This window comes from Coturnix japonica, chromosome 1 (assembly GCF_001577835.2).
Source record: "Coturnix japonica isolate 7356 chromosome 1, Coturnix japonica 2.1, whole genome shotgun sequence".
In the NCBI taxonomy this organism is placed as follows: Eukaryota; Metazoa; Chordata; class Aves; order Galliformes; family Phasianidae; genus Coturnix; species Coturnix japonica.
The window spans coordinates 19,446,719-19,474,034 of NC_029516.1; the positions used below are offsets into that span (position 1 = coordinate 19,446,719).

A 27,316-nucleotide genomic window follows, 5' to 3' on the forward strand; every position below is an offset into this window, starting at 1 on the left:
AAAGACCCTTTGACATAGTACTCCTGACCCAGATATTTCATGAAAAAAAAGCAAAAACGAAGACAAAACCCCACACCACAACAATACAGTCATTGTTATGTTAAATGAGTCAGAGTTCCTAACAGCTGATGAACCTTTTCTTCTGTATCTCCCCTCTGTCAGAAGGGACTCAACCACTGCTTTCCCTGTTGGCCATATCTGAAGAGTACTTTGTCATTTACAGATGTACCTTCAGCAGCTCTGCCACTACCAGGGCTTTCCCTCAGTATAGTGTCTGGACTCATGACTTCCTGGTCTCCTAAGGCAGCATCTGTAATGGGTGGCATAATGCAGTTTTCCCTTTAAAGTGGAGTACATTTCGACACAGAAGAACTGGAGTACACTGACTGTGCCCATATGCTGACATATGCCATACTTTGTAGGTATAATTGACAAAATATCCTAAGGAGTATCAAAAGAATGAAAACTGCAGATCTGCAGGAAACCGAATTGTTCTTTTCCAATGGATGCTTTAAAAGTCATTCAAGAAAATGATCCTTAGATCTATCCCCACACAAAGAAGAAGATAAGTTGGAAAGATTTTTCTTCGTTATTAGCGTTGGTGTTTCAGCAAAGTAATATAATCACGCAACAATAAAATCTGTAGAGCAAAAGCTTCCCTACAGACCGATTCGTTGAAAAAGCTATTTATGAGAAACGATTCTTTCCATGACTGTTGCACTGCAGGCTCAAGAATCTTTTTTTGTTTTATAGCGCTGGTGTTGGAAGGACAGGAACTTACATAGTGTTAGACAGCATGCTGCAGCAAATTCAGCATGAGGGGACAGTCAACATATTTGGATTCTTAAAACACATACGTACCCAAAGGAACTATTTGGTGCAGACTGAGGTAAGACAAATATCTGTTTAATGAGAAAGTTAGCAATTTTCAAGTTTCTGTGAATAAAGTCCTCATTTTGGCACTGCCAGCCAGACAGTCAGTCAGTCACCAGACTGGACTTTCCCCTTCACTTCCCTTATTTTTGTAGTACAATGCTGTAGGCTCTCTTAGTGCAATGCACTTAGAAACGACCTGTCTGTAGGCTCTTGTCAGTTTATTAGGGAGAACTCAGAAGAGAGAAGACCTGCATAAATCATGCTTCCCTCTGCAGCACTTTTTTGGCAGAGTATGCATTTTAGTTTTGGAGTTTTAAAGGAAAAACCATTTTCAGGTGCTCAGATCTTCACTGAATGTGATCAAGCAGTTGAACAATAATAAGTTGGAAGAAAGTTGTTTAAAGTGAAGATTATCTATAGCTGATTTAAACTGAATATTATATATAGAATAGTGAAAGATGAGAAGAAAACAGTAAGGGCAACAGCAGGGCTTTTCAAAGTCTATTTCAGGTTTCAGGAACAGGTGTTTAGATTCCCCAGTGCCTTTCTGTAGAAGAAAAAAGGTAATCAACAACAGCATGGGCACTTGTTCCAAGGGATGAGAGAGAGAAAATAGAGGATAGCAGGAACTGGGAGTGATTGCTTTATTGTAACAATGAGAGGGATAGCCACATAACAAGATGACTTGAAAATCTGACATCAGGCTATGCTTGCATTTTTGACTTTATTGAGTTAAATATGAATTTATATGTGAATGTAACGTTTCGCAGATGGTGGAGATTTGGCATTGTACCGTATATACCTTGTGTGCGTAGTTCAATATCACTTGTAAATGTGTGCTGTCCCCTGAGAGAAATAGCTTTCACTGTGAAGGACCCCTTTGGAGAAGACTGCCTTGCAGCAGCAAGCTGTGAAGAAATGCCAACCATGTCAGACACGTCAGCTCAGCAATAGATGTCCAGGGGAATATGAGCATAATTTGAGCTTATAAGTTTGTTTTCGTTTTCGTAGGAGCAATACATCTTCATTCACGATGCGTTGGTTGAAGCAATTCTCAGTAAAGAAACAGAAGTCCTTGAGACTCATATTCATGCCTACGTTAATGCCCTCTTGATACCTGGACCAACAGGAAAGACCCGGCTGGAGAAGCAATTCAAGGTGAGCTCTCTGAGGCAGTCACGTAAAAAGCTTTGTAATTATGACCATCAGTGTATTCCCACAGCTATAAATGAATATTTTGGTGTTTTGTCTGTTTGAATGCTATTAGTTGAAACAAGTAAGGCAATGAGACCCTCGTATCAGTCCTATACACTTCACAGGTTTCAAGGCAAAATCAGGAAGCTCATCACCAGTATATCTCAAGCTGCCTTACATCAGGAGCAGCATTGGCTGTGTAACAGTGCCAGTTTTACCACATGGATGTTTACTGATTGACAGAGTTATTTAATGTTATATGCAGGCATAACAGAAATGACAATGGAGGGCAACAAGAAGTGGGGGTCTGGATGTGGGGACAATTTGAAGAGGCATTTCCATAAGCATGTTAACACCTTTGTTCAAGACATCTTTTGCCCACTGAAAGAAAAAGTGAAGAGAAAAGGTTCTGGTGACTTGCTAAGTAGTTTAGCCAGATGAGTAGATTCTAAAGTTAATATGTACATCCCCCTATTTAATGCAGCTGATGGAATAATGGCTTTTGCAGAGTGAACTGATTTTTTTTAAACTTCATTGTTTCAGTTACTGAGCCAGTCTAACACACAGCAGTGTGATTACTCAACCGCACTCAAACAGTGTAACAGGGAAAAGAATCGAACTTCATCCATCATTCCTGGTAAGCTTGTTCAGATTGTTTTTTCTGGGTAGATTAGTGTGTGTCAAACCTTTAACTTTTCCTTAGAAAGATCTCAAGATAACTGCATTGATACGGAAGAATGTTTTGTAAAGTACTTCCAGTGAAGAAATGGTTTGTCCAAGAACTACACATATGATAATCAAATAGATGTCTGGATAACACTTTATCCTGATTGATGGAGTTTTAGAGTTGTTATCATTCTATGAGACATTTGGGATAATCCCTGTAATAGATGAGGCAATACAACATGTATGTTAATTCATGACTTGTTGGTTTTTATTTACAGTGGAAAGATCTAGAGTGGGTATCTCATCACTGTCTGGTGATGGCACAGACTACATAAATGCTTCCTATATTATGGTAAGTCAGTTAACTGTGCTGCTGAAAATAGCATTCCATTCTATGGCCACCGAGTACCCATGATATAGGGACACAGTACTGAGTTGGAAAGCTCCTTTTTTCCATTATTCACTCCTTTCCTGGAAGAGTTACTTCCCTGAGAGTGTACTTTTATTTATATTCTTTTATTTGTTTCATGTTGCCAGCAACATTACAAGCCTGACTAATTAGAACAATTAGCATATGTGACTGAGCTGGTGCATTTTCATTATGAGTTGCCTGTTCCAGTATCTACAGACTTCTCTTGTATTTTCTTATTCAGATCCTTCAGTTCTATCAATCATTTCACTGTAATTGATTTTAATCTTTCCACATGGAAAATACTGTGATGAAGGTTTTTTTCCTCTGATATCTGTAGGAAACCAAAGGAAGTACATCTCCAGAATTTATTGTCTAGACTTCTGCTTTTTTTAAACGTTCTTTAAATGTTACGAGTTGGGTAACAATTCTGACTCGTATGGTTTTGTATTGCAGGGTTATTATCAAAGTAATGAATTCATTATTACCCAGCATCCCTTACTACACACTATCAAGGATTTCTGGAGGATGATATGGGACCACAATGCCCAACTAATAGTCATGCTCCCTGATAGCCAGAATATGGTAAGATTGATGGCTGATGGCTGCAGTTTTACATATGAATTTTAGCAATTTTAACATCTTTAAATATGCAGGTTATGAGACAATATCTTGGATTTTGTAAAAAACAATTTTAAAATTAGTAATATTATACTGAGTGTAAAATCCAAATCTGGATTTCTGTATGTCAGTAAATCACAGTTGAGATGAGGAAGTATTCAATCATTTAATCATTTCCTTGTATTCTTTTCCTCGAGGCTGAAGATGAATTTGTGTACTGGCCCAACAAAGACGAGCCGATAAACTGTGAGACTTTCAAAGTTACTATGATTGCTGAAGAGCACAAGTGTCTGTCTAATGAGGAAAAGCTCATAATCCAAGACTTTATTTTAGAAGCTACACAGGTAATACTGCCATGAAATCGTAACTCTCGGAATTTCGTTTGTTAAAGGTAATACCAAAAGGTTTTGTGACATTTTCTTTGGTAAATGAATGCTAAAATTCCATAGCTTTGAAAAACCGATGGAGGAAGCAAACCCTGTAGGTAATTTGGTGACACTGAATAGGGCAGTCTGACCTCCATAGTGGTGGGATTCAGTAGGTGGAGGCTGGAGCCAGGCTTGAATAAAGGCAAAAATAGGAAATAATCTTTTACCAAACTAATTTATGCTTTTTTTCACTCTTGTAGGATGACTATGTACTCGAAGTGAGGCATTTTCAGTGTCCAAAATGGCCAAATCCTGATAGTCCTATTAGCAAAACCTTTGAACTGATCAGCATCATCAAAGAGGAGACATCCAGCCGTGACGGACCCATGATTGTACATGATGAGTAAGCACTGCGGCTTTCAGTTGGTCTTATTTTTGTATAGAGCCATTCTTCCTTCACATTTGGAGTGAAAGCCACTGAAACAAGGCACAAAGCTTACCCTTAGCAACTGTGCCCTTGTTTCTGTTTCAGCTGTTACTACAAGAGAAACGTTTTGTTTTTTGTCACGCTCTGAATGTTCTCATTTCTGTTCTATCATTCTGATAGTGCAGGTAATTGCTGAGTTGGGCACCTGTGGAGAAAATCAGTCAGGGTTTCATTCTGTGTTATTAGGAGAAGTAAGGCTATTGAGATGAGGCAACTTGCTCTCCTCCAGATGCTTAACAATGGCTGTAAATACTGAAATGTTGTAACCAGGCCCAGAGGCCTTCAGGATTTGCTTAGAAGAGGACTGTGGGAAGATGCCGCTGAGTCTGTGTGCTGAAGACTTTCCAGCAGTTGTAGCCCAAAGCTGTGAAGCTGTGTGCAGTCCCACTTCAGAAAAAAATGTCAGCATCACAGAAATTCATCACCTAACTCTGCTGTTTCCTTTAGCTGTGGAAGCCTGATTTTGTGTTTTGTTTGTTACTTTACAAAGGCACGGAGGGGTGACAGCAGGCACTTTCTGTGCTCTGACGACACTCATGCATCAGCTGGAAAATGAGAACTCGGTGGATGTTTACCAGGTAGCAAAGATGATAAATCTGATGAGGCCCGGAGTCTTTACAGACATTGTAAGTAATAAGCAAAATATGTGCAGTGTTTTTCTAGGATGCATAGTATTGTTACCATGCTTTGATTTTAGGGCAACATCACTGCACTATTGGTGTGTTCATTTTTAGCATAGGTAGATCAAAAATGTCTTCCAGAGTTATGTAGTGGACCTGATGCTTATTCTGAAATAGGGTATTCCCTGTTAAATATTATGTGGTTATCAAGTGGACTTGTTTAAAATCTGCAGAGCTGCCACCATCGTATTTAAATCTGCACTGTATCATGTAAATAATGGGCTCAATACAACAAGAAATACGGTCCTACTCCAGGCAAAACCAGAGGTAGTTAGCCTAGTTTCACAATCAAGGAATAAAAGAAAGCCAGCAGCTCAGTAGTAGCCCTAATCCTGCCTCCATTCAATCTGTGGGAGCTTTGCAACAGTCTTTACAATGATCATACTTAACACAGAATATTAGTCTAAAAATATATTGTTTTTTTTTTTTCTCCCACCTGTACTGTGCTCCTTAATGTTGTGGCCCGCATTGTATGCAGGACAAGCCATTAGTCTGAAAATGAAGTAAAGCAGCTATGCAGTGCAACAAAGCATGGAACACACTGCGTTAACGAGCTGACACATGCGCTGTTAATTACTTTTGAATAACAGCATTACAGGGTGTTATAGTCTATTATTTACTGAAACACACTGAATGTACCCTCTTTTTCTTCCCCAGGAACAGTACCAGTTTCTGTACAAAGCAATTCTCAGCCTTGTCAGCACAAGGCAAGAGGAAAACCCTTCAGCATCTATGGACAGTAATGGCTCAGCTTTACCAGATGGAAACGCAGCTGAAAGTTTAGAATCTTTAGTTTAAGCAACAAAGCAAATCGAACCCACAAACACTTGCACCACATCGGTCACATCTGGAGTTTACCATTTTTCTTTTCAGTTTTATACTCAGTGGGGGGAAATCTGTCTTGTTACACTATATGTAATCAGTCCCCGACCTTTGTTCCAGCAAAGTCATTTCTGTGACACATGGCTTTACTGAGGAACTTTTATCATTAACAATGTGTGCCTTTTCTTGAACGATTTCTTGTAATACATTGTTCTGTCTGAACTAACTTGATTGACTTTTACAGTGTTTCTAAGAATTGAATTGTGGTACGTCTTTTTCAGTATTAGTTTTTGATTTATCTGGCTTTACTTTTAACTTAAAATTATCATATTTATAGGCGTTAGGGATTCTCAATTACAAACAAACGTCATGGTTTTAGTATTTGATTTATTTGCTGTATTTATAACAATCTACATTTGCTAGAAATATAACTTTTAATATAGTAGAATGTAAATAAGATACTGTTCTCCATTACATTCTGCATTTTAAGATTTCAATTAGACATATAGCATAGTAATCTGATACTTACTGTAAATACTGCTACTTCTGTAGTGATTCCATGGACCAAATTTATATTTATAATTGTAGATTTTTATATTTTACTACAGAGTCAGTTTTCTAGTTCTGTGTAATTGCCTTGTTAAAATGATGTAGTCCAGTATGTTTTTATTTTAACAAAGTCTTCTGATACACAATTGTGCATATTAAGCAATTAACCTTCATATAGCTGCATGTGATTTTAACCTTTTGTGAGGAATAGAAATCATTTGTTTTGAAATGAGAAGTTTTTATGAGATTAACACCAGTACTTGGCATTGTTCAATTGTTTTTACCTATGGCATTGCAAAAATAAATATAAATATTCCAGTCTGTGCCTTGCAGTCTACCACACAACACAGCAAACGGTCTGCACTGTGGTACGGGACAGCTGTGCTTTACAGTGTATCCCTTAGCCAAGGTAAACCCCTTTGAGAAATAGGATTTAATTTTCTTTTCCCTCTTTTTTGGAGTTATTTTGCAGGTGGAAAGAGCTACAAAGGTACAGAACCCACTCACTGTCCTGAAAAACGCACATTGCTAAAGCACTGTGGGATTCCACACATGCTTCCCTTCATAGCATTCAGGCAGGAAGTTGATAGCAGAGAGGTGCATCACTCTGCACTTTGAGCAAGGCAATACCTTCACTTCCCAGCTGGCCTGAGGGCTGCTTGCTACTTCCTCTGAAGCACTCAGGTTGCCTGGAACCTTGAACTTGCACATCTAGGCTAATGAGGACAGCTGTGCTATAAAATTCCACTCTTTCATCCCAAAAACAGTGCATGCACTCAGACACTCCTTTCTTAATCTCCTGGGGCGCATGTAGGAAGGAGGTTAATTGTGATCTTATGGTCATTTCCAAACCATATTCCATAATCTTCTTACCTTCTACTTCTGCTCTTCACCGTATTAGCACACAACGTAAGAAACTGCAGTGCACATCTGCTGGTTCTCCAGCCTTCTCTAAGAAAACCGGCCTAGATCCTCACGTAACTTTGTGCTTTTTCTTTTGATGTCCTCTGTTCATCTATTCACAACTGCCTATAGTTGCACATACAAGGTAGGTTTTTGGCCACTAAATTGTATTACGGTTTTCAAGCCTGTAAGGACCAAGAGCAATAAGAGGAATCCTCCTTTCTCAAATCCCATCTTGATATAACTGTTCCTTTCAACCTAAACTGTTTTGCAGACATTTTAAAATGATAATCCAAGGAATCAGCTGTTGTTGAAGGTTTCTTCCAGGGATGTTTGTAATCACACTCATCATCTTAGCATGCTGACAAGTTATTTAAAACATAAGTGCTTAGGATAATCTCTTTACTCACACATATTGGTTGATCTAGAAAAAAAAAATAAATAAGAATCATAAAAAAAAATCTTCTGTAATCTTCAACTGTGATGGATTACAGATTTTAATAAAAGCGTGTCAGTTCCCATCTCAGACAAAGGCCATATTCTAATTAATTTTTTCTTGTAATCCAAGATACAGACTCAGAAGACACGCAGCCTGCCATTACAAACTGGGTCAAGTGTGGAAAAGATGTTATGAATTTCCTGCAAGAAGTGGGGTATTTAAACAATGTCCTTTCAAGAATTTCCTAACAAAGTAAGTTACAACAGCCCTACATGCCAAGAGAAACCTGATTAGTGAGCATCCACCTAAGAAACTGCAGATAAGTAGGAGGTAAACAGAAAGAAAACAAAACTGACTGATTATCATCAGCAGCTTTTTCTGACTGTGCCCTTGTGATTGAACACCTCTGGAAAAGCTTTATGAAAGTCAACAACAAATAATGAGTGCAAGTCATATGAACTGCTGTTATCAGAGCAACAGCGTACTGGTTAAAAACCTCAGTAAGGACCTTGAAAATCAGTTGACTAAACTAGCTCTTGGTGTTTTAAAACAGTGCTTTGCCTGGTCACTGTGACACCCTTGAATAACACACAACATTTCAGATGGTTTGAAATTTTCCATGGGAAGTGCTCACTTGCTAAACTCTTTTTCCAATCACAGAATCACAGAATGACCCGGGTTGGAAGGGACCTCAAGGATCATGTAGTTCCAACCCCCCTGCCTGGCAGGGCCACCAAACATACACCTTTACTAGATCAGGTTGCCCAGAGCCCTGTCCAACCTGGTCTTGAACACCTCCAAGGACGGGGCATCCACAACCTCCCTGGGCAGCCTGCTCCAGGACCTAACCACTCTCTTAGTAAAGAACTTCCCCCTAACGTCCAATCCTTCTGAAGCGTTAGCAACTCTGTATCCTACTACTTCTTAGGAAAGCAAAGCCCTCAAAGTGAGACAGGCAGTGAGAAACAAAGCTTTCATTTCTTGCTGGGGCACAGGAACATCTTACACACCTCACTTCCCATTTAAGCATTTGGGCACAAGGAGAGCTACAAAAATATTGTGCATCTGAAGACTATAGCAAAAAACGCCCAAATACAGTAATACATGTAGTGTTATATATGGATGCTTTAGCAACCTTCATGATTTTTTTCTCTTGGAATACCCTCTAGTACTTCTTGCTAGCTTAACATCTTTAAATGCAAAGATCTATGTGAAAAACAAAGGACATTCATGTACAGCACATTAGACCGCAGAGAAGACATGACAAAGAAACGTGGATTTTCAGATTTATTTCTCAACCTATTTTGCGTACACCATACAATCATCTTCCAGTAATATGCAAAGTGGGCTGAAATCTAAACCTTCATACAAAAGCTGAGCGATACACTTAAGTCTACGCTTAGAAAGCAAAAAGCATCACTGCATGGGGAAACAAAGATATTCCGATACATAATTTTTCCAAAATAGTGTTTCTTGAAAAAAACACACTGTCAGTCCAGGGTTATTTAAAACTTAAAGAAAAATAAGAAGTTCCAGTTTTCTTTCCATATTGCATTTTCTAGGCAGAGAAGCAATGTATATGTATACATACAGCCTTAACTCCGTGGTTTTGTAATTGTAGGTTAAAGGAAGGCAACAGAATACTGAAGTTGAGATCCTGGTGTCATACTGTATTGAATTGGAAGAACCACCAGATAGAAGTTTAAAATTAAACCTTAGTTGTAAGCTTTTAATTGACCTGTGGGACAGAGGAGGCAACAGAGAGCGGAACATTCATTACGGACTCCATGATTACCACGGATGCACACGCAAGCCACGTAACAGATAATCTGTAGCAGCAGTGGGAGGGGAAGCAGCATAATGGAGCCAGGATCTCCTACAATACTTAGAAGGTGCATAGCAATGTAACAGAATCCAAATTTGACAGCAAGAAGTCATTCACTGATTCAGTATAAAAAGTCCTTGTCTTCAATCTTCATTCTTCATTCTTCCTTCTGCCTTTGGCTCCTTTCAGCCTCCTCTTTGTTGCCGTTGCTCCTTTACTACATATGCAAAAAGCAAATCCAAATCTTGACTTGGAGATCAAACCTTCAGCTATACTATACAGACAGGGCAACCTCTGGACTTCCAACCTTTCAGGACTGTGTTAGTAGTACTATGCTGCTCAGCAGATAAAAGGCTGTGCGTTTATCAGCAAGGTGCATTTGTGAGCAAAGTTGAAAGGAGGCAGATTCCATAATCAGTATTGAACTTTAGAGAGGAGTTCCAGATAGCCGCACAAGTTCTACTGAAACTGGCAGGTTTCACACCAAACTAGTGGAAAGTCTAACCCATGCCTGCATTGCAAGGTGGTGCAGAAATCCCTGAGCTAAACCTACAGAAACAGTCCTGAACTAGAAGGAGACAGCTGCTCTTCTGCCTGAGAGAAGCTGAACTCAGGCTAAAGCTCAGAGATGTCACAGCTGCACTGCTGCTAGAGCTGGACCAGCATTGCTGAGCAGCACAGCACTGACCATCATGTGCTGGTGTGCTGCAAACCCTCATCTCTCTGAAGTGGCAGTGAATTGAGTAGTACGGACAGGAACCCAAAGCAACAATTCAAAAGCATGATAGAGAAAGGACAAAAGTTAACTCAAAAAGTAGTGATTTAAACCTCTAAGTCTGCTGCATTTCAAAGCTGCTTACATTAGACAGTCAGTTCCCCTTGTAACAGTTCTTAACTTGGACAAGGCACATAGTGTAATTCAAAAGAGTAAACATGTCATTTAGAGCAACTGGTGAGCACATTAACAGTAGCATGTTTAAAAATACCCTTCCAAGCTGCAGAGCTAAGTGCTCATGTGCTCTCCTAACAACAGAAAGCAGCATGCAATACCTATTTCAACATACTGCAGCCAGGAAAGGGTATGGGAGGGAAGGTAGTTTTAAACACACTATGTCCACCTATGAATTCAAGTGTACATTTGTAAGAGAAAGATGTAACAAATATTAAGATTTAGGTTTCAAATGTTAGCAGCTGAACATCTTCAGTATTTAACAGTAAACAGACTTTTCCTTCACAAAAGTCAGTAGTGGGTTTTCCTTTCAGCTGCATTTTGTCTCAATGACAACCCCATAATAAACCCATTCAGGAGATGAAGTCAGTTTAAAAATACGAGTTATTTAGAAAACATTTAAGTAAAGATCGGTGCTGAAACATGAGCCTAAAAGTTTTGGAAAGAAAGTAACATAACTCATGCATCCAAGTATCTACAGATTTTACAACAAAGTCGGGGATCGATTCTACAGAAGGCACCACTTGGGTGTGAAATACCAGATCCTGTCTTTAATTGGTCCCAATCGAGAATCTTTAAGCTGTATTTGTGGGGAACAAACAGTGCTAAAACCAGATTCAATCCATTGCTTCCAGTTACTGCCTGATAACGTTATGAGTATTGTATGTAATGCCTTCTGCTTTAACACGCTCCAGTATTGGTCCATAAATCTTCTTCGTCAATGGTATAACCATGCCTTTGGTATTTATTTCACCTAAAATTAAGGAGAAAGAAATAAAAATTGCATTAAGTGTTAAAGTTACTGTATATCTGTGCCCAGGTGCCAGCAGGGTGTTGTGGGGCTGCCACAGGGCATAGCTGGCCCAGCAGCCAACATGGTGGTGCCTCTGGGAAAGCAGATTTAAGAAAGGTTTCAAGTGTTGCACAGCAGCAGAGAGTGAACAAAGTATGAGAAAGGAACCCTGAAGACAGTGGAGGGAGAAGGAAGAGAATGACCATGTCAAAGAAGAGAAGGTGTTCCACATGCTGAGAGAGTCCTGTACAGCCTGAGGGGAACCCAAAGTGGGGCAAGGGGAAATTCTGAAGAGGAAGAAGCAAAACAGGGACATGCTTACAGACTGACTGCAGCCCCTAACTCCCCATTCCCCTGCAGTGATAAGGGCCAGGGGAAGAAGTTGAGGCATGGGGACATGAGAGGAAATATGTTGGAGAAAGGAGGAAGGCCTTGTTTTACTTTGCATCTCACTAGCGAAAGCTATTTTCATCAGCAACAAATTAATCTTCTCCAAATCCAGCATGTTTTACTTGTGATTGTAAACAGTAAACAATCTGTGTTTATCTCTACTTGTGAACTTTTCCTACTGTATTTCCTCCCCCTGCCCTTTTCAGATGCAAGCCTGTCAGCTAGTCAAGTTCAACATATGTAAGCAAATATCAATTTGCAATCACATAGATATTCGTTTTTAGGGAGTGGTGTTATATTCTCACATAGCATCAGTACTGTACCAAAAATAAGGAATACAAATACTGTGCTTAAATTACAGTGTGATAACACATAGCTTCAATTTGATTCACAGAGCTATGAAACTGGCTAGATAAAAAGCACCTGAACTTCATAGTTTCATAGTTTCGTGCGGGTTGGAAGGGACCTTAGAGATCATCGAGTCCAGCCCCCGGGATTCGAGCCTCTGTGTAGCAGAGCGGCACTTCTACCTCTTGCGCCACAGGGGGGATTCGAACTCCGGGCCCCAGTGTTGCAAGGCGGCATCTTTAACCACTGCGCCACCAGGGCACACTAACTAACTAACTTAAGAAACAATAAAAGAAAATCAGGTTTCAATCATTTCAGCCAGCCAAGAGAGGAATGGAGATCTAGTAGTTAGAAACAAATGAGAAGGAAAGAAAACACAAAACAAGAAGAAAAGACAAAAACATAACCAAAAAAACCCACCCCAACACTATTTCATGTTTAGATGATGATAGCCAGGCAGTGTGTCTGTTTATATACACACGTTTCCAGTATTATGCTGTACCCTCAAATCTGATCAGTCTGGAAAATAACACTGGAAGTCACTGTTTGTTCAGCAGAACTATATCTTAACCTGTTTCACTGTGACACAGTTTCCAAAGGTCAACGATTGTAATTTATAATACCAGAGGTCCCCCCTACACTGATGAAACACTCGAGATTAAATGAACAAATCTCTAGGAATTCAGAAGTAAATTAAGAACTGTCATTAAATGATCCAAGCACGCAGGTTAAATTTTCCTGTAAGGAGACAAGAAAAGTTTTATCAATTAAAAATAACAATAATACAGATATATATGCCAGGAACACCACATGTTTGCTACAGGCAGGCAGATACAGAGGTTGAAATGCAATTACCAGAGGCTGACCTGTTACTTACCATCTAGAACCATCTTAGCAGCAATAGCCGTTGGGTATCCGACTGTTTTGGCCATGGCAGAATATCCATTGTTGTCACCATAGACAACCAGATCAATAAATTTGTCTTCCAAATGGCCAGAAGGATGCCTGAGACCTATTTCATTTCTCATAACAATCATATCTCTCTCCCCAGTGCCTGACAGAAAAGCACACAAAATGTTCATTAATTGCTTGCATTCCAGTTCTAACAAGATGAGGCTCATGACAAGCAAGGCATTCTGTATACGCATCACTTACACTGGGGAAGTAATTTATACTTCAGATAGGGGCTATAAAGGATAGAAGATTCAGATGAGATGAAAAATGTAACAGGGAAAGAAAACAATAGTGGATGGAGCAGGGAAAATTGCGAGACATTAAAAAAACTCGAACATAAACAAACTAATGAAATAAAGGCTATTAGAGATATTGATTTGTCCCAGAGATAACCACAAAAGACAGAAGGACTTCGTACATACCAAAAGGCAGCTTCGTTTCCATGTGCTTTGCAAGAGCCCCCACAATGGAATCTGCTGCTGGAACTGGTTCATCTCCCAGTAATCCTAGCCTGGTAGAAGAGGGATAGACTGATACAACTGCACATCAACAACTTCATCTCAGCTTTGTGAATTCCAGGTTGCTCAACATTTATCAGTTTAACTGCCTCAACACAGACCAGAACTAGTAAAATTGCCGACTTATATAAATAATCAAAATTCCTGAAACATCTTACCATTCCACAGCCTCCAGCTGACTTTTGTCTTTACCCAGCTTGTTAAATACAGCTTCTTTAAGCACAGAGTACTCAGCAGGAGACTGAATTTCAACCAGTTTGCACATGAGCTCTTTCTGTATTAAAAGAAAATTAAAAAGCTCCTGAAGGTCTGACATCTGTTCCCACTGCTTTTCAGTCAAGGTTTGTAGAGCCTAAGCTCAGTTAACATCCACTACTTCTGAGAAGACAGGCTGCACAATCAGGAGAAGCGAGAGTGAGATTTTTAATCAGAGCAAATGAGAACAAATATTGGAATTTTTTCCCAGAAACTTTCTGCTCCCACCATCCAGCTGCCTCACGCTACTTATCTTTTGTATTGTCTTATCCCTTCCTCCAGCACTGAATGAACATAGAAATATGCATAAATGAGGAATGGTTGGAGGATGTTCAGGTGAAAGGAAAGAAGCCTTAAAACAGTCAGTATGTCAGAACTTAAGGATCTCTCTCAGCTGGACTAGAAATGGAGAACATCCCTTTCAAAAGGAAGGGCACAGACTAGTGAGATAAACAAGCCTATCACAGTCGTGTGAGTATTACCAAAAAGCTTTCTGAATTTTTCTTTCCATATCTGAAGAACATTTTGTGTTATCAAGATGTTAGTTATTGCTTGCTTCGTTCACAGCAAGATGGATAGTAGAAGGAGCTCCAAACAAGCAGGAATTGTACAGCCTGTTGACAAGCTCATGTTATCTACAAGCAACCTACAAATATAAGGCAGATAAAAGAAGAAGTACTAAGATGTAATACTATTACTAAGACAAGGCTTGCAGTGAGACTAAGGAGTTGCTATTGGATTGTACAGATTTCATAATATTGTGTTCTTATTTACTGAGGCTGGGCAGCCTGGAAGTTAGAGCAGTTTCTGCACATAAAACTTATGGATGTTAATCCTAAAAATGAAAGTGGAAAAAACCACCTCAACAAATAAAAACTACTCCAAGCCCATTTTAGGAAACTGATTTACAGAATGGACACACTGCAGAAATGGCAGCCTATAAGCTCTCTGGAGTCCGGGAAAGAAGAGCAGCACTCTATGATAGTCAGACACAACCATGAGTCATCCTCTTCACCATTATTATTCTTTGATTTTGAAAATATTGAAGGAGTTATTTACTGAAAATAATAACATCTTCAGAAAAATACTATGTTCTCCTTAGACCATAACGCAGCATTAGCCTTGGGTCTTTTTCCAGATTAATGCTGATAAAAGCACAAGGAAGGAAACAGGAGAGAGATATGAATTTTGTCTATCTGAATAAACAAGTTACTGCCTCAAGGGGTTGCTAAACTGGAAAAAAATGTCTCACATGACAAATATGCAAGCAAAAAGCTGTCTGTATACACACCTTACTCTAAATGTGACTGAGATTCTCTACTTTGCCCACAGAGACAACCAATGTGTTGACAGTCAAGTGTAACAGCAGCACATCATGTATGAAATAGCTTGGCTGACTCATTCTATCATTCTTTTCTACAAACCATAATCCCTGGTCAAATAAAGTTATTTCAGAAGCCCACCATTCTAAAGCCTTAGGGGCATTGAGATTGTAGAATTGTAGAATCACAAGGTTGGAAAGGACCTACAAGATCATCTAAGTCCAACCGTCCTCCCATTATTGTTGCTACCAACAAAGCAAATCCAAATCATAGCTACCGCATTTTCCACTGACATGAAAAGCAAAACTACTTTCCACTCATAAATAACCTTTGATGGACAAGAAAGCGACCAATGCCAATGCTATCAAAAAAAAGCTAAAATCAGTTTCATCCTCTAACTGCACTTAAAACTCTCTCCATCATTCTTCCACAAAACATCGCTCACAAGTAACCTTAAAGAGAACAGAAGGGCACACTTTAAACAAGTTTATTAGCTGGTACATCTGACATTTCATCAAAGTGTCGGATTTTTTCCCCAACTAACTAGCATAACATTAAGGACAATTCATAGGAACACTGGACAGGCCATGGCAGTCACCTAACCCAATGCCCTGCTTGAAGCCTGCACTCATGTCAGCCATGGCTTTGCCTAGTCCAGTTCAGACAGCCTCCAGACTCCCTTGGTAACCTGCATTCCTGACAAAGAACACTTTTCTGATGTCTGGAAATAAAAAGCAAAGAAGACCGGGATGCAATACAAGATTGCCATTGTAAAGGACACTCAAGTCTAGAAATAAGGGAATGGATAGTCAAACAGAGAAAAGAAGGCAGTAATCAGAGAAACTCACCCAAGTTAGACGTGGCGTGGCTGAGTTCAGCAAAGGAGAAGGATCTGGGTTAATTAACCCTAACTTTACAAAGCCTCCCATAGTTTTAGAGTATCCCTGAAATAAAAGAATAATGTGGTTAAAACCAGTAATCACTTGAAACTGATATTTCTTCTTAGTTTTAAAGCAGTGGTGGATACAACCATGGCAATGCTGTTATTCCCACAGGAAAACAGTCATAATAACATGATTCCAATGGGGCTACAGTGGTAGGTGAATATGTGGGTCTCCACCTCTCATTCTATTTTTTCTACACCTTCTTTAATGATTTATTATTACTCTGTCATCAGTATTTTTGTGGCAAGTAGTTGGTTCAGGAGACTGAAGGGCCAAACTGGCCAGCACCAGACCAAATTTCAGTACATCATTACAGGCAGGGCAGTTCAGCCAGCTGGGCCCTAAACAATCTATGGAACAGACAGCTGAAATCTTAATTTGGGTCACCTCAGTTTTACACTTGTATAATTGTACTGATATCAAATAAACTAGTTCTTAAGGTAAGAACCCTCTGTATCTTTTCTTCAGGAACATTAGAGAGACAACCAAGACAGGGATGGAATGACATCTAAAAGGAACTGCAAAGGACAATAGGTTGAACGACAAAATAAGTCAACCATTTCCTGCTCATTTTTGTTTGTTTCCTGTTAATGGCAACAAGGACAACTGCCACACAGCTACTGCATACCTAAAAACACTTACATGCAAGTGACTAAAACCATGATCAAAAACCAGGCTTCTGGAAATAAAGAACCCCTAGAGAGGCTAATTATAATGAGGAGCTCCCTCCAACAGCACAAGGTTATTAGCTCAGATGGCCTTGCAGCTGGATCCTTCTGTGACACCTCTTTATAAAGCGACTCCATTAGCCACCTGAACTCAGCCTATGAATGGCACTGAGGAGGTGGCAGCCTCTGCACTGAATGGATCACATCTGCTGCACTGCATGACTGAGCAGTGTATGAGAAGGGCCAAGACATGGCGAGTTACACACTGGCATGGATATACTGCACAGGTGGGGCTCCTCCACACAGCTCTGACATCACCCCAACCTGAAGCCATGGGTCTCCTTTCATGAGCAGGAAAGGAATATTAACCACAGTAACAACATTATCAGCTGTGCTGCAAGAAAAACTCTTCATGCCACTCCAGCATGGGTTTTTGTTGTTTTGTTTTTTTTTCCGCTCTTGTTCTAACACATATACAAAAGAAGAACATTTTACCAGGCACCAAATTGAAGAGTAGATGCTGTCATATTAAGACTCCATGATGATATAGATGCCTTCCACATATTTTTAGCTTCTGAACAAGAGACCATATCTAGACTAACAGAAAGAGAGCTACTGCCATTTGTAACCCTTTTACCTCCAAACTGGACTTCCATCCTCCTCTGCTAATATAGCTTTCCTCCTTCCCAGAAATAAAGAAAAAAGATCCTGGTGTATTGCAACACAGGGAAAATATGCATGATCTTTCTCATGCCATGCACAAAAGAAAGTTACTTAAATCTTGTCAAAAACCTTAACTCAAAAAGGTAAATATCCATAAAAGCTTGTTTCAAGTCATCATTAGGGGTTTAGATTTCCTTTTAGTGTACACTGACCAATAAAATAATCAGAAAGTAAAAAACCCTCTAATCACAGAATCACAGAACCATAGGGGTTGGAAGGAACCTCCAGAGATCATCGAGCCCAACCCCAAAGCAGGTTCCCTACACCAGGTTGCACAGGTAGCTGTCCAGGCAGGTCTTGAACATCTCCAGAGAAGGAGACTGCACAACCCCCCTGGGCAGCCTGTTCCAGTGCTTCGTCACCCTCACCATAAAGAAGTTCTTGTGCACACTTGTGCGGAACTTCCTATGCTCTAGTTCTAATATTGTGAGTAACAAACTAAAGCAGTTCTAATTCAAGATTTCTAGTTACTTAATGAACCAATTCATTTTGATGCAAAACTGTGATTTTAGCTTGGAGAAGAGAAGGCTCCAGAGAGATTTCATTATGGCCTTCCAATATTTGAAGGGAGCATTTGAACAGGAGGGGGAATGGCTGTTTATGAGGGTGGATAGTAATAGGACAAGGGGAAATGGTCTTAAACTGCGACAGGGAAGGTTTAGGTTAGAGATTAGGAGGAAGTTTTTCACACAGAGGGCAGTGATGCACTGGAACAGGTTGCCCAAGGAGGTTGTGGATGCCCCATCCCTGGAGGCATTCAAGGCCAGGCTGGATGTGGCTCTGGGCAGCCTGGTCTGGTGGTTGGCAACCCTGCACATAGCAGGGGGTTGAAACTGGATGATCATTGTGGACCTTTTCAACCTAGGCCATTGTATGATTCTATGATTTTCTGTCTTACATACTACTCATAGGAGTAACCATATGTTCCACTCCATATCAACTTTCAGAGGTTAATAAATTCTTAAAAATACATACTAACAAAATGCATCACAAAACTGATATTTTTATTTTGTTTTAATCTTCTGTCAATCCAACACTAACTACAAAGCCACAGAAAAAAAAAAAAAAAAGATATACTGATGAAGACTATGCAAGCTAACTGCATTGGTAAAGTTATTCTTCTGGTTTGCAGCAACAAACATCTGTTAAATAAGCAAAGTAAAGCTATTTGTTCAATTATTTCTCAGCTGAGATAAAGAATTCATAAATAGCAAGTACAGAGATAAAATGGGCTGCCTTTTAAATACAGTTATATTGTGATGATAGTATTCATCTCCTCAGAAAAATAATAACAACGATAAAATGATCAAAACTTACTTTGTATCTTAAAGTGCCCCTTAACAAAGTGTGAGCTGTCTGAATTCCATATGGCTCAGCATATTTTGTACTGTCTCTGTTAGGAAAACCTTCCAAATTTAATCCTGGATAAAAATCCATTGCAGTAACAGAATCAAGCAATGCTCCTCCCGCTGGAATATTGATAACCTGAGTGTTATAAAAGAACACCAGTATTACTTTGCTGTAGCAATTTGATTCACAACAGAAAAAAAATGAAGTGTGCTCCAACTAAGAACATTATGCTTAGCGTTTCTGGCACAAACAAAGGCTCAAACTAAACAAAGCAGCTGCAGAAGCCATTTAAGTATATACTGTGATGAAGGAGCATGTACTATGTCAGCTGTTAATAATCAAAGGACAAGAACAACTCACATCCTGCTAACACATTCTAGTAATTCCTGCTGCACTTGTATTAAGGTTGCAGGCTCCCTCTGCACTTACATTAGTGCTGCAATTTTCACGGGCATGAACCCTTTTCGTTGCTTCAAAGCAAAGGGACAAGGTTTCCTTCTAGAAGAAAGCCTAAAGCAACCAAGTCTTCATCAAAATGGTAAGATCTTACAGTCTGTTAAACAAGATGCTTGCGCAGAACACAACAGTCACAGATCAAGATTTAAGTGGCAAGGAAGAAAAGTGCAGCTTACTGGCAAGCTCATATAGTGCAGTTCTAATGAACCATTCACATGGATGCAGTGTGTTTTAAATTAAGAAATATTTTCACATTCTCTAAGAGAGCCATTAATTTGAAACTTATAATTATGTGCTGCTGCTTTTTAACAAAGATCCAATGAACAAGTCCTGAATTTTTACTTTTTCTCATTACAGTAACTTCATAACAAAACAACTCAAAAGACTTCATTCTGCAAAACCGAGAAGTTTAGATAATTAGCTAAATTTTACGGTAGTTATACAAGGTGTCTCCTTGATGTTTGAAGAGCCATGCTCAGCAACTACACTGAGCAAGCAGGAGTGATCAAATAGGAATGGAAAGCAGAAGGGTGATAATGGCTTGCAACAGCTTTCCACAAATGATGACATTTCTATAAAACAGATGTAATGGCACTGTGCAAGTATAGAATTAAGCTGTTTGGTTTGCAAAAGCAATTAGATGGAAAAGCAAATAGGATTCACATTTTATTTTGTTTCTAAGAGCCAGACACCAAGCAATCAGATGGATTGGAAGCTGAACTCAGAACACAAACCTCAAGCCAGTGCCTTAGTCATTAGCATACGTGCCTTTGGCATTCTATATATTAGGAATTAAAAGCTGGTAGCAAACAAACACCATTATACTCAGAACATGGGACTGACACATGCAGCTCAGGCATCTGTCAGTCACTTAAGAATAAACACAGCACAAATCCCAATTCCCTCCTGAGCCTGGTGTCATCTTCTTAGTCTTTAAATGGAAACAATAGGATTACTTCACCTCTCCATTTTTCAAATACGTAGCAGACTGAACGGTATTCAGCAAGACTCCTTGAGGGCTCCAGCTGAACTTGTATCTCAGAGGATTATCAGAGTGCTCTGGAGCTGGCAGGCCACCACAGAAAGAGGTGTAGGATACAACCTGTGAACAGGTGAGAAACAAGGAACAGATGACAGACACAAGACAGAAACAGCACAGAGCAACCCTGCAGAATCCCTTTAAGTTCTTAAATTCTATTGAAGTTATTCCCCAACCAGGCCAAATTACAAGATTTTCTGTGGAAAGAGAAATCAGAAAACTTCACTAAGCAACAGCAACAGTCTATCTCATTGCACTGCCCACTAAATAGCAAAAGCTCCTGGGGCAAAGGCATCTTAAGTGATGGACTCGCACAAATTGGATAAGTTGACACAAAATTCCAGGCAGCTGAAAAAACTAAGGAGTCCATTACACACTGCTGACATGCCCCAAAGTGGGCTGGTGTTAAAGGAACAGCATTACTAACAAAAACCCTGGCAGAAGCATGTGCAATCTGCCAACCTTACCGTAGCACCAACTTCTTTTGCCTTGTCAATGCATTCCATTGCCAACATATGGTCAAGACCAGGATCCAAGCCCATTTCACTGATAACTGTGATACCAGCAGCCTCTACGCTAGAAGTAGCAGAAATTGACAAATGTCAGAACACTGACTATGCAGGCCTTTTGTTCAGGAAATATGTCCAAGGGAGACCCAGAAAACTTTCCCCAAACTCTTCTCTGCCATCTGTCTGAGATTCATGGGGAAAAAACACAAGAAGATATTAAAATCCAAAGGGTACAACCATCTCAGGAATCATGATAGCCTTGTTTTCTTTTATTTTAATGTTACATCTAGATTAGGCATGTGCAACCTGTGGGTCGCATACAACCCTGCCCAGATCACCCTGCAGCTCCTGCCCTGTGCCATCACAGTGGTGGCTCTGCCTCACTGAGCAGCCCAACCCAGCCAAGCACTCATTGCTCATAGCCACCAAATATAGGCACTGTCCGGGCTGAAACCAGGACATGGGGAGGGCACAGTGCAGTGCCAAATTGCATCAAAAATCTCTGACAGACATCTTGAGAACTCACAAAGGAGTTCAATTCCACTGAAGCAGAATGATCGTTAGTTTCACAAAAATAAGGTCACAATATCCCAATAGTTTTATGTTATTGTTGCTCCTTTTTTTATGTTTTAATAAAAAATAAGTTTTGTTGCTTATAGACATTAACTACATTTTAGATTTTACACACATCCCAAGACACTTCCTCTTCACTTAATGCAACCTAGGCAAGCCAAAAGATTGGACAAGCATTATTTAGAGGATGGTAGAAATAGAAATTCCCAAAAGCCACTTGGTGTGCCATATTCCCCTGGACAGTACTATAACGTGGGAAGGCAGTAATGCAAAAGACATAACAGGGATAGTCACAACAGCCCTACACTAAGAGCTCCCACAGAGAGAGAGAAAGGTCTTCTTTCCTAAGTTTTAAGCACATGGGGGTTTTTTTTGTTTTTTGTTTGGTTTTTGTGGTGGTAGTTTTGAAAAAAGCAAGAAAAAAACAAAGTTGTTGCCTATTTCAAGAGCAGCTCAGTTACCACCACAAACTGATTTATTTAAAAACAATAATAATAAAAAACAAACAAACAAATACACTGTGTTTCAATACAGTGGAAGGGGGTGTTTTTGTGGTTCAGGTTTTTTGTTTGCTTGTTGGGGAGTGAGAGGAATGTGTTGGTATTTTTAGGCAAGATTAACGTGACCTCTTGGTATCAAAGCAAGATGAGAAGGAGAGGTGCACAAGCCTCTCTCATCTCTGCAGCACTGGTTCTCTACACATCTAGCTTTCTGTTTTATCATTTACAGAAACACTGCACAATGGATTCCCATCCCGCTTGAATTGACTCTTGAGTTCTAGTACTGTGACTCAGAGAAGCTCTATGCCAAAAACAACTTTCCCTTATATAGCAGAACAAAAGAAACATTAGAATAGTCAGAACTGTCGTCAATTTAATACAGTAAGGCAAGAATGATTTTTGTAAGGTGAAGAGGAATGATAGCAATCAAGCTTGCTATCACTGGTGGAACAGGACAGTCCAACTTCTCCTTCAAAACAGGCTTGAGGGAAGAGGGCAAGGCACAATGACATGGAATAAAATGGGACACGCAGAACTACGTATTCCAGTGTTCAGAGCAGTAGCCTGATCAGACCAGGGCTGCAGATATAACTCACTGCAAACTTTTCAGATTACATCAGAAGCTACACCAGAGAGATGCCCATACCTACCTCTCCTGGAGCTCTTTCATGGCTGGTGTTAAGTAGCTGGCTGTTACCAAGTTCACTTTGTTCTTGATACATTCCTTAGCAACCAAAGGATGTACTGAATAAGGCAGCAAACTAGAAATTGAAAGAGAATTACGCAACATAAAATCCAACCCAGTGACAACAGAAAGACTTTCACCAATGCTTTTTCTATGCCTACAAGAAGTTCAAGTAAATGGAGAAGTCAGCCCTGCCAGTAGTTCCACACCTATGCAAGTAAAATGCTACCCTATTAGAGAAATGCTGTTGTATGACTCAGAATAGCATTCAAAATAATATGGTATTAATTCTTCAAACAGTTTTTCTGTCATATTTCTCCTCATAAACAACAAACAAACAAAAAGACCTCTTTTCAAGACCTTCTAAACAGGCAAGCTGAATAAGATTCATAACAACTTCCTGATGCACTACTCAAGAAGGCAGTGGCCAATTGTAGCTATTTACATACTGGAATACTATCTCAGTTCCTATGTGTTGAAATAATAATAAACATAACTTACATACATTTATTATTGCCACTTACATTCTATTAAAAGGTCTAATGCTGAGGGCATTCACACAACGGGTCCTTTACACAGTTACCATGCTGACTTAAGTCAGTGAAGTAGGAGAAAGGAGCAGCACGACTTCAGGTTAAGCCCATCCTATTTTACCCAGAATTCTAACCTGATCACAAGGTTGTGTTTCTTCACCAAAGAGGACAGCTTTTCCTCCTCCTTTATAATATCCATATGAACTGAAGTAACACTGCTGTATTTTTTCGTCAGCTGTTCAAGTTGTTCCTTCATCACAGAAACTGTTTTAAAAATAAAACACTAAGTTACTCAAAGATGAAAACAAGTCCAAAGCATTCCCATGTATAACTGTGTTTTATATATGCCACTTTCTCTCCAAAGAGAAGCTGCTGCATGGATGCTTTCTTTTCACAAAGAGTTGAAGAGAAAATATGCATAAAGAACCTGTATAGCAGTAAGTTCTTTTTTATCAATTGCCAGTGTCAAGCCACAGCGAATACAACTCAAGAACCTAAAAACACTCTCAGAAATAGAGTGGTCTTATAACCAATTAGCATGACTGTGGATATACTTAAAAGTAACTAAAATTTAAGCTGATACCTTTTACTTAACAGCAGTTCAATACAAATTATTCACATAAAACTAGAAGCCATCATCCTTCTTTGTTAATGATGAAGTAGGTAGGACATCTCCAAACCAGAACTGGTCTGGCTGAATGGGCCACCTGTACTTTTGGCTGGGCCGTTGTTATGTTTGCCTGGGCTGCAGAGCTGTTTCTTTATTTTTTCTCACACCGCACATGGTAAGACTATTATTCTAGTCTAAACGAGACCCTGGTAGGTCTTTATCCAGGGGTTCAAAGTATTATGGTTACTGCTGCAAAGGGTAACAAATGTAGCTAGCATGGCTAGCTACAATGTCAATCAAAAGCCTAAAGCAGCTTGGAAGGAAAAACATTTATTTCCAATTTCTCTATAGTTTGCATAATTACATATGCAAACAGTAAACTTTTCACGTGGGTGTATCATTTTCAGATAAATTATATGAATTCAAAATGCTCAGAAAGTTACAAAATCCTTTTCTGTAGTGCATAATAGTAAAGGTTTTATAAATTCTCAGATTCATTTATTATTTATGAGAGAGACAGCCAAACCAGTTAGTTGGAATAAATCCATATAACACATAGAAGACAATTTTTAAGTGGAAAACAAGAGAAGTCTTACTTACCAATGGTGATGTCAACATCAGTATCTCTAGTGAGATATTCAAGTACAGGGCCAGAAACATAGCCAGAGCCAAGTACTAATACCCTCTTCTTATTACCCATGCTCAGTGACTGGGCATGCTCCCTAGGAGGTATGAAAGGCAGAATTAAAAACTACACAGAAGAAAGAAATGGTATACTGTTAGGACGAACAGAATAAGCATGTTTTAGTAAGTCTACAAACCAAGAGCTCTATTCAGACCAAGTCACTTTCATGGCCAGCTAACCCAAGACTGGTCAAGCACCACCTAGTACAGCTACCATTCTTCTACAGTCAAACTTCTCATTTCATTCTTCTGTTATAACCAAAATCAAATCCATCAATGTCTCTACTGCTTCTCTAGTTGCTACTGGGTGCTCAACAATTTTTTCTTGTCTATGTCATGCAGGGCTGTCGGAAGGGGATTCCAGTCTTTACCCTGATTATTTTACAACAACTTCAGAAGTATATACAGAATATACATATATATATATATATATATGTATATACATATATATATATACAGAAGATCCTCAATTTCCCCTTTATCTACCAGGAGTTTACAGAGGCATACACTGCACTGTGGATTATGCCACAGAGAAAACCCTGCCCTCTAGCTGACCAACTCTGCTTTGAGCTACTGTCCTCAGAAGAGGACCAACCTCATTTCCTCTAAATAATGGTTGGCTCAGACTTTGTGAGGGTTCTTCATGGCACCCATAACTCAATTTTGGTTGTGATTTTTCAGTTCAAAAACAGAATAATGAAGGATGCTGTTGCAGCCTCTCAGAGCAATGCCAAAAGAGTATGACAAAAACAGTGGTATTGCATGGCCTAAACCATGGCATGAAGCACAATGGGATATCGAGGGGCACAAGGCCTCAAACAATAGTACTAAAAGACTATTCTGAGTGGACAGAGTTAAATCAATACCAAATCCACCTGTCTGAAACACACTCCAGCCACCTGTGAGCATTTGTGAAGGCTGAATTAACCTCCAAAACTCCTGCTGTTCCATTTTCTCTTCCTCTACTTTCCTCTCAACCATTAAATTTGAACAGGATACACCAATGTATCATCTGTTTAATCTATATAAATTATTACTAGAGGTTACTTCACGTTTTGACCTTCTAACAAGTTTCACAGATTTTTTATTTTATTTAAATTATTATTTCACCTATTCACAGAAGGTGTTCCAAGCCCTACATATCCTTTCATATGTCTAACCCATGGACTCTCCTCCTCCTACTTCCAATTCTAATAGAAGAACCTCTTCCACAACTATGCTTTTTCAGGAAAAAGACTAAGAACTCCCCTCCACTGTTTACTAACTGAAAGTAGGAGTCACACGCAGAGCTTGGAACAACAGTGCTGACAAAGGGGAGACTTCCTTAATTAAAGAAATCTGAATTTTGCATCAAATTTCTTATCACGCTTATTTAAAACTTTTCCAGTGTCCAGATAACAGTTGTATCAACTGTTCTGGGACAGGCAATAAACACAAGCTGTCAAATGACCCACCAGGAGTGGAAACAGAATTCCAGAAAAGAACATCTCACATTATTGCCAGCTCTATGTTGATCTCTAAACAATTAAAAGTAATACTTAATAAGCCCACGCTGTTAATGGGACATGCCATTGCAGTTGTGGATGATGAATTGGTAGCAAGTATGAAGCAAGTGAAAGTGATAAGATGGAGAAAAGTTCAGTAAATCAAACTTTTTCCGCATTCTGATGGCACCCAGAACAGTTCAGCTAATACAGCCTGGCTATCACTTGTTTGACATGGTCATGGACATTCAAAGGTATAAGCAATCAGTCTAAATAGAGCCCTCAGATACTAGACATAACGTAATACTTTGTTAGAGTAATAACAGAAGACACACGGTTCCTAAAGGCACTAGAGAAGAGTCTATCTTTAGCTACACATCACACTTGAAGCAGTGAACTCCCCACTTTCATTTGCATTATTTCCCAAGTTTGCAAAATAAAGGGAGGGTAGTGTTAGCAGGTTTGGATTTCCTGATAACTAAGTGAGCAACACCAATGAACAACTGAACATCGCATGCAACACACAGGTCTACGGAAATATCAAAAATCTACCCAGAGAAAACCCTTGGGAAGTCTCCAGATTCTCAGGATAGTTCACACAAGACCATGCAAATGACTATGGGGAAAGCCAAAAAAACAGATCCCTGTGCTGCATAAGGAATAAGAACATTTGTTAGAGACAGTTTCTTGAGGTGGTCTAGTATACAGCACAGGATAAAAATAAATGTAATAAACCACAGTCTTTGGCAGGCAAACAGAATGTTACTTGGGGTGAAAAAAAACACCTATATATAATTCATCATGCACAATTTCATAACCAGACTTCCCAGAGTTCAAAAGGAAATCTGGTACGTTTGGCAGGCATGAGTCAACACACTGTCCTTTTAGTATGTGCTGGTGCATGCAGTGCTCCCAGTCAGATAACTTTCAACTCTCATATGGTGCACAGCACAGCTGGCATTGACCATGAACATGAAGGCAGAAATAGTCACTTATTGTCAAATTTACCTTCTTTACAGGCAAACTCTATGTATTTGTTAATGACAGGGAGGAGGGGGAATGAAAGAGATATCCAATCTATTTGTTTCTGTTAGCTAATCTACTCAATGCTACTTATTTCATGCAACCACTGGCAGGTAACTTTTGAAACAGGATCAGGATGAAGCAGTAGCTAAAACTGTAGCTACAGG

The 27,316-nt window shown here is 39.4% G+C and overlaps 2 protein-coding genes across 12 annotated transcripts in view; one reads left to right on the forward strand and one right to left on the reverse strand.

Moving 5' to 3' along the window:
• PTPRZ1 (protein tyrosine phosphatase receptor type Z1) overlaps window positions 1-6,993 on the forward strand; it is a 125,192-nt gene extending 118,199 nt beyond the window's left edge. For all 10 annotated transcript variants that reach the window (XM_015852820.2, XM_015852846.2, XM_015852831.2 and 7 more), the window contains 9 exons: window positions 754-889; window positions 1,888-2,034; window positions 2,614-2,707; window positions 3,015-3,088; window positions 3,602-3,730; window positions 3,964-4,110; window positions 4,395-4,537; window positions 5,112-5,247; window positions 5,959-6,993. In XM_015852820.2, coding sequence (XP_015708306.2) covers window positions 754-889; window positions 1,888-2,034; window positions 2,614-2,707; window positions 3,015-3,088; window positions 3,602-3,730; window positions 3,964-4,110; window positions 4,395-4,537; window positions 5,112-5,247; window positions 5,959-6,099 — 1,147 coding nt within the window. In that variant the 3' untranslated portion in view covers window positions 6,100-6,993. The remainder of the gene's footprint in view (window positions 1-753; window positions 890-1,887; window positions 2,035-2,613; window positions 2,708-3,014; window positions 3,089-3,601; window positions 3,731-3,963; window positions 4,111-4,394; window positions 4,538-5,111; window positions 5,248-5,958) is intronic.
• Window positions 6,994-9,288: 2,295 nt separating this feature from the next.
• AASS (aminoadipate-semialdehyde synthase) overlaps window positions 9,289-27,316 on the reverse strand; it is a 28,022-nt gene continuing 9,994 nt past the window's right edge. For both annotated transcript variants that reach the window (XM_015852908.2, XM_015852915.1), the window contains exons 14-24: window positions 24,559-24,680; window positions 23,483-23,612; window positions 22,781-22,891; window positions 21,016-21,124; window positions 20,471-20,611; window positions 19,021-19,188; window positions 16,217-16,312; window positions 13,950-14,065; window positions 13,696-13,784; window positions 13,197-13,373; window positions 9,289-11,542 (exon numbers count right to left, since the gene is read on the reverse strand). In XM_015852908.2, the coding sequence (XP_015708394.1) occupies window positions 11,424-11,542; window positions 13,197-13,373; window positions 13,696-13,784; window positions 13,950-14,065; window positions 16,217-16,312; window positions 19,021-19,188; window positions 20,471-20,611; window positions 21,016-21,124; window positions 22,781-22,891; window positions 23,483-23,612; window positions 24,559-24,680 (1,378 nt within the window). In that variant the 3' untranslated portion in view covers window positions 9,289-11,423. The remainder of the gene's footprint in view (window positions 11,543-13,196; window positions 13,374-13,695; window positions 13,785-13,949; window positions 14,066-16,216; window positions 16,313-19,020; window positions 19,189-20,470; window positions 20,612-21,015; window positions 21,125-22,780; window positions 22,892-23,482; window positions 23,613-24,558; window positions 24,681-27,316) is intronic.